The 7,554-nt window shown below is 36.8% G+C and overlaps 1 protein-coding gene across 1 annotated transcript; it reads left to right on the top strand.

Moving 5' to 3' along the window:
• LOC146390141 (uncharacterized) lies at positions 1–3,965 on the top strand. Its single transcript, XM_084923191.1, has 5 exons — positions 1–84; positions 253–312; positions 522–779; positions 2,079–2,324; positions 2,747–3,965. Exons 1-5 carry the CDS (start codon positions 54–56, stop codon positions 2,887–2,889), a joined length of 738 nt encoding a protein of 245 aa, XP_084779317.1. The 5' UTR covers positions 1–53; the 3' UTR covers positions 2,890–3,965.
• The last annotated feature ends 3,589 nt before the right edge of the window (positions 3,966–7,554 follow it).

Here is a 7,554-nt window from a genome sequence, read left to right as displayed (position 1 = left end):
ATTTTTTTTGTTATATTTCAGTCTAATTTTAATACAGTCACTAGCGAGACACCATGGAGCTCACAGCTCTTTGCAAGAAACTATGTGAGTACCTTTGTCTTCTTGTAAAATGTAGTAATTTATCCTTACAATGTATCCTCCCTTTCTGAATTCCTAATATGATAATGACATGTTGTTTGATGGAGTTATTTGCTGAAAAAACTTAAAATTTAAAAAATCTAAGACCCTTTTATGTTTTCTTCATCTCTACAGTGACAGCGTTTTTGGTGTTGGTGGTTTCACAAATTCAACATAACTATGCACAGGACATGTGTAAGTTATTATCAACTTAAAAGCAAAGCAAAACACAGACGTAAAAGCAGAAAGAAAGAAAGAAAGAAAGAAAGAACGTCACTAACATATTATTATTCAGCAGTAACCAAGTTTTTTTAGGGCCTACATATATTTCAAAATATCACTATATTTTCAAACTCATTTCTTTTTATTTTATTATCATTGTTATTTTTACATTTCAAATACAGCTTTTGCTGAGATTGTTCCCACTGGACTTCAGCTCTTTGAATATAGCTCCCTCTCAATTAACTGTGAGGGTCTTACTGCTGAAACTGGATGGACTGTAAAGAGGAGACGAAAGGGAGAAGTCAGTCCATGTGTCAGTAACTGGGTGACAACAACTGCGTCTGTCTGCGCCATCAAACCTGTTTATCTCACAGACAGCGGAGAATACTGGTGTGAGAGTGGAGGCGAGAGGAGCAACACTGTCAACATCACAGTCACTGGTAATATGCATTTTCATAAAAAACATTCACTGAAGTAACACATGAGCTTTAAACTATGTGTATCACCTGCAATAAAGCGAAACTGAGATGTCACAAATCTAGTCGTGTGTTACAAAAAGTTAGTCAGAGGTAAATTAAAGCTTAGATAAGTTAGAGTAAAACCCAAACAAACGAGAAAAAAAAGGTGCTCTATCCAGTCACTTTTTCAGGTTTACTTTGCTACTACTGGTTTAGACCTCTTTTCCTTTCAGAGCTGCCTTAATTCTTGATGCCATAGATTTCAACAAGGTGCTAGAAACATTCCTTAGAGATTTTGGTCTATATTCCATTCATTTTATTCAATTCAATTGAGTTAAATTTTATTTATATAACATCAAGTCACAACTACAATTGTCTCAAGGTGTTTTATAATGTAAGGTAAAGACCCTACAATAATATGTTTATATTGACATGATGAAAAACATCATCGCACAGTTGCAGTGGATGTGTTTCATGTGCATGTGAATCTCCCATTCTGCAACAAGGGGCTCCACTGAATTTTTGTTCACAGAACCAATATAAGATGCTTTGTGAGAAGGTGTGTTGTCCTGTTAGATGGATTCACCATACACAGAAAGGGATGGACATAGTCAGCACTAATACAAAATGTGTGCCAAGAAAATATTTCCCACGCTATTATACTGCGAGCAGCATGCAAAATTGCTGATACAAGGCAGGATGGATCCCTGTATCCAGATATCACAGCAGAAATCCAGATTCATCAGATCAGTTCTAATTTTGGCGAGCCTGTGTAAATTGTTGTCTCACTTTCTTCTTCTTAGCTGACAGGATTGGCCTCCAGAGAGGCTTCTCTTGCTCTGTAGCCCATCTGCTTCAAGGTTCAGTGTGTATTCAGAGATGGTCTTTTGCACAGTTTAATTAAACAAAGTAAGTATTTGAATTACTTTTGTTTTCTTATCCACTTGAATCAGTCTGGCCATTCTCCTCTGACCTCTGGCATCAACAAGGTATTTCTACCCAGGGAGCTGATGCTTATTGCATATTTTCTCTTTTTTTGGATCCATCTCCAGAAACCCTAGAGATGATTGTGTTGGCGACGGTCATGAGCCAAAGCATAATCAAGCTCATTTAAATCACCTTTTTTCTCCCATTCTGATGCTCATTGTCCAGTGCCTATACACCAAGTTGCTGTCTTGTGATTGACTGATGAGACATTTGCTTTAATAATGACAAAATTAAACAAAGTGACAACATTTTGTCAAAGCAGCTGACTCTCAGTAATGTCTGTTGATATTTTAGCTGGAGCTGTGATCCTGGAAAGTCCTGTTGTTCCTGTGAAGGAGGGAGAAGTTGTGACTTTTATCTGTAGAAGTACCATGACCCCTTCTGCCCACATAGCAGATTTCTTCAAAGATGACCGACACATCAACAGCAGCTCCACAGGCAAGATGACCATTACTAGAGTTTCTGAGTCTGATGAAGGGCTTTATAAGTGCAATATCTCAGAGTTTGGAGAATCTCCAGAGAGCTGGCTGGCAGTCCGAGGTGAGACGTGAAGATTTTTTACTATTAGGCTCAATTAAAAAATAACCTTAAAAGTCACAGCAAAATTATAAGGCAGTAAAACTGAAAAAGTCATTCTCAAACACCAAATATTAAAATAAAAATAACAAACTGTAATTATGAAAAACAATTCAGATTTAAATCTATCTATATTCTTTCTAGATTTTTCTAAATTTTACAGTTCTTGCAATGCTGTTAAATAGTGTTTTATTAATTTTAAAATGTAAGATGTGAACATCTCTCTTGATTATGTATCGACTGTATGTTTTAAAATTAAAAAATGAAACAGCATAAGTATAATATTTAGTGCCTATTCAAATGCTTCTCTTTCCATCTGCTATTTGTTCGGTTTTGTAACTCTAAGAAGTGTAAATTAGGCATGTTTTGTTTTTTCTTTCTTTCAGCCTTTCAAAGAGGCACTCAAAATGCTCAAAGCTACTCACAGAACTCTTGCCATTGTTACCTGGTAGTACGGACTATTTTCACTGTAATCATGGTAGTTCTGCTGCTGCTCATCGTGGGACTTCTTTACCGTGGAAATATATGAGTTACAAAGAACTGACTCAAACTTCATAATTTCCGATATAGCTTGAGGTATTTTATTTTGTCTGATCTTAGACAAGCACAACATGTGACAGCTTTTACTATATATAATAAATAGTAAGAAGTTTCAGAGTGTCTGTTCAGTTACCACTTGCAGAAATGATCAAACAGTCAAGTGAAATCAACCACAGGTTAACAATCCATTAAAAAAAAACCTGTAGTGGTGGAGTGTGGTCTGTAGCTCAGCTGCAGGGGAGGGGTGGTATAGTGGGTTGAGGGCTAGTGCCAGGGAGGCTGGCTGGTGCTATTATCAGTAGTTATCTAATCATGCCTCCCCTATTTGTACAACAGTAGTGTGCTGGGACCAGAGAGAGAAGAACTGAGCTGGTGTCACTGCAAAGTGTTATTATGCAGTAAGGAAAGAAAGTGTGAAATAAAGAGTCTGCACAGCAACAGAAATTTTCTAGATGGGGCCCGCAATATCTTGTTACAGATGGGCTTTATAATTTTAGACACTCTACATAGCTATACATATGAGATGAATTAAGATAATTCTTTCAGCAAAAAGTATTTTTGAAAATAGTTTGGAAAATTGTATTACTTTAAAATATTATCAAAATCTGCTACAACTGTTTGAGGGTGAAAGGAGGAAGACAGGACAAAAGGTATGCTGTGGAAGAGCCAGAGACTACATTAATGACAAATAACAATTAAATGCAGAATGGTGTATAAAAACATGGTGAGTGAAAAAAAACAGATAAGGGAAGAAGAAACAGTGCATCATGGGAAGCCCCATCCCAGGCATAAGTAACAGGTTCAGGGTCATCTGATCCAGCCCTAAATATATACTTAGGGCTGGATCATTCTTGTTTTTGTCTTTTTTTTTGTTCCTGCAATTCTCAGACATCAAATAAAGATTTCACTGGAATTATTACACCATAAATCGGTTCCAGCATTTTTTTTGTCTGCAGTTATAAATTCTTCTGTGAAAGTATTATTTTCTCTTTAGATTTCAAAAGTGAAAATAAACCAATAATTGTATGCTGCAGAGTAACCACATCAAATCATCTTAATAAGCCAACTCCATAATACTTCAGGTATTTATTCACTTACGAACATTTTTTTCATTATTTTTCATTATTTAAAAAAATAGTAAATATATGATTTACTATTTTTTTTAAATAGCAAATATATGAGGCAACATGGTAGTTGCCGCACAGCAAGAAGGTCAATTCCACCTTCCACCATCAGGCCAGGGTTTTTCTGTGTGGAGTTTGCATGTTCTCCCTGTTTTTGCGTGGGTTCTCCCTGGGTACTCCGGCTTAATCCCACGGACCAAAGATATGTTAGTGGGGATAGGTTAATTGATCAATCTAAATTGCCCATAGGTGTGAATGTGAGTGTGAATGGTTGTCTGTCTCTGTGTGTTAGCCCTGCGACATACTGGCGACCTTTCCAGGGTGTACCCTGCCTCTCGCCCTATAACAGCTGGGATAGGCTCCAGCGACCCCCCGCAACCCTGAAAGGGATAAGCAGAAGCGAGTGGATGGATGGATAGTAAATATATGATATTTCAGCAACTGCAATTCCACCAGAGTATCGCCAGCATATTTATGACTTTAGTAATGTTGGGAAGAAACTGCTGACCTTGTTGTCCTGTATATCAGCTGGAAGATGTGCTTGTATTATTAGTAGAGTTTAATGTACGCTTGAGTATAAAATAAATAATGGTAAACATGATGTGAGCAAAAAGTAAGCAGCTTTAAACCGATTATGGACAGTGACTTTCATTCCTTCTTAAAAAGATTGTGATCAACTAGAAGTCATCAGAACATTACACTTAGACCTATTTGTGTTGTAGCTTAGATCTGGTCCACTCCCCAGCCTTAGAAACAACACTGATGGCAGGTTCTAGATGGAAAGGAAAAAATGTTTGTCATCACCAACTACTGCTTTGATTGGCAGCATAATTTGTAAGAGCTATTTGTACTAATAAAGAACATGCCACAATCCTGGGTCATTTGGCCCAGTGTTTTATGTTATGTCATTATGTTCATTTGTGTCAGCTGTTTTCCCATTTGTTTCCATTTCCCCTGATCACCTCCTGTGTGCATTTAGTCTGTGTTTCGTCTGTTGTTTTCCATGTCATGCTCCTAGGTTTGCATCTTCCACGTCTCAGGTATTCATGCCCAGGTGTTCATGTTAGGGTCTTTCATGTTGTAGTTTAGTTCACCCAGTTAAGGTTTCAGTTTTGCCCTTGGCCTTTGTTTGTAGTTCTTTTGCCAGCCTTAAATAAAAGGCTCACCTTCTATTATGTCAAGTTTTGTCACTTTACGTGTCTGTGTTTGGGCTCAACTCATCACTCCATATAGTCTGCCACAGCCAGACTGTGACAGATTAATACTTAGACCACTACCTTTACTGTTTCACAAAAGGTTAAAAAGTGAATGCCCACAATTTAGACTTTAATTGCAGAATATTTTATTAAAGAAATTTAGCAAGGAGAAAGCAAAATCAAATAGTAAGAATCACAAAATAATAATCAAATCACTTAAAATGCAAAACTGAGCACATATAAATAAAAGAGATATACATTCAAAAAATCAAATCACGGGTTCACTGTTTGGACTTCCATTTTCAAGTGTTAAATCCAATCCTCTAAACTGCTCATCTCACAGAAGACCCCCCCCCCCCACACACACACACACACACACACACACACACACACACACACACACACACACACACACACACACACAAAGAGATAACCATTTATCTCTTTCTCGGAAACACACACATACATCATATATTCAAAGCCTGGATGTTTCAGATTCAAATGTATACATGTTTCATATTTTCTGTTGTGTTTATCTTTTGTTTTTGAGGTTTTCAATGTTGGTGCAGTTTGCATAATAAATGTGTTCATTGATGAATCAGATGGTGATCTGAAAATTGTTTTACACACACATCCATATAAATCACTCGTCGGACCCCCTGGTGGTCACACGGCTTCGTAATGTTAGTGACAAAAATAAAAGAAATGTATGCGTTAGCCTACAATGGCAAAATGTTTGAATCTGATGGAAAACAGTAAAAATATAAAATATCACTTGTTTTCTTTAAAAAAAATGCTGACATTATTGAATGCATGGTTTTATAATACAAGAGAGATTTAAAAATGGGGTTTCAATGGAAGTGAATGGGGCGTTTTTGTGTCGAGAGAGACTATACAAAAAATAATAATGCAATCAAATCAAATTTTTTCCTGTTCTTTGACATGTCCAAGAATCTAAAAACCCCCAATGTCCCATCCTCATTCTATTTATTGTATGGAAAACTACACAATTAGACTTTTTACAATGAATAAATTGGCATTTCAAGGCTTAAAATCCTGAAATTAATTTAATGTTTGATCATTGTGAAAAGGGCTCAAGATGATTTAGTGATTTATGAAAAAAAGCAGATTTTGTGTGTGTAGAATTTTGTGCACAAAGGTGTTGAAATGGTGCAAAATGCATCAGCAGAGTATGGATGACATGTAAGATTAAAGGACACAAGATTTTAAAAATTTGACTAAAAAGAAGATGTCCTTCAAAAATCCATGTCACGAGCTATAACACGGCCAACATGATTGCCAAATTTTAAAAAAAGTCCTACGGAGGGCATGAGGGTTTCAACGGTGTAGTAAACAGTAATCACACCCCTGTGGTTCACTCACAAGAGTAACATTGTACCAATGCCTGACTATCATAACTCCACAAATGATCAAGGGTGATATGTCATCGTCAGGATAACCGGTTTTGTTTGAGTTTTTTCAGCATGAACCACAAGTCTTTGGGCTAGTGCTCCCTCTCCTTGAGTCGCTACAATATTTTCCTTTGAAAGGCGAGCTCTCTAGCTTTGACAAAGTGCAGAACAAACATGATGACTGTAAAGCTTAAAATCAACCAAACACCTCCAAACTTTCAGGATTTTTTCTGAGGAGGAAACTGACTCTGCCTTCAAATAGCTGAAAACTCATGTTAACTGATGATTGTTACAGTTCAACACAGACAGGTGCAAACTCAGTTTAATCTACGTAAATTCAGAAAAAGTGCTTCATCTTCAGTCATTTCAGACAGCTGTGCTCCTGGGTTTCAAGCAGTCATTTTCAAAGGAGAGTTTTATAAATTATCTAGTTTTAATAACTGTCTGACAGAAATCAAGCAATGGTTAAAAATGAACTTCCTCCAGCTAATCTTCGATAAAACAGAAACTTTAATTACTGCTCCCAACCATATGATTTCAGAAAGTAGACAGCATATCAGCTTCTTACACCCTCCTGTTAAATCGAACCTTGGCAACCTCGGTGTCATATTTGACAGCTCAATGTTGATTGAGAAACATTCCAAACGGCTTGTCCAGAACTGTTTTTATTATCTAAGGAATACTTTAAAACTCAGAATAATGGTGTCAAAGGCTGATTAGTCATGCTTTTATTTCTTCCTGTTTGGATTTTCCAGTTGTGTTTTTACTTGCTTTAACAAATCAGCTTTAAATCATCTTCAGACTGTGCAGAATGCTGCAGCATGTCTCTTACCGGGCACCAACAGAAGATCTCATATCACTCCAGTTTTGGCCTCCCTTCACTGATTGCCTGTAAGTTTTAGGTTTCATTTTAAAATTTTAG

The sequence above is a fragment of the Perissodus microlepis genome, chromosome 3 (assembly GCF_051167445.1).
Source record: "Perissodus microlepis isolate ML-2025 ecotype Zambia chromosome 3, ASM5116744v1, whole genome shotgun sequence".
NCBI lineage: Eukaryota > Metazoa > Chordata > Actinopteri > Cichliformes > Cichlidae > Perissodus > Perissodus microlepis.
Note: the sequence above shows the minus strand (reverse complement) of the source record. Positions and strands in the feature narration are given on the sequence as shown.

Excerpts from the sequence above, each read along its gene's own strand:
- LOC146390141 (XM_084923191.1), top strand. The coding sequence starts at position 54 with ATGGAGCTCACAGCTCTTTGCAAGAAACTAT. Across the intron at positions 313-521 it reads TAACTATGCACAGGACATGT|CTTTTGCTGAGATTGTTCCC; the intron begins GTAAGTTATTAT and ends TTTCAAATACAG. Across the intron at positions 2,325-2,746 it reads GAGCTGGCTGGCAGTCCGAG|CCTTTCAAAGAGGCACTCAA; the intron begins GTGAGACGTGAA and ends TCTTTCTTTCAG.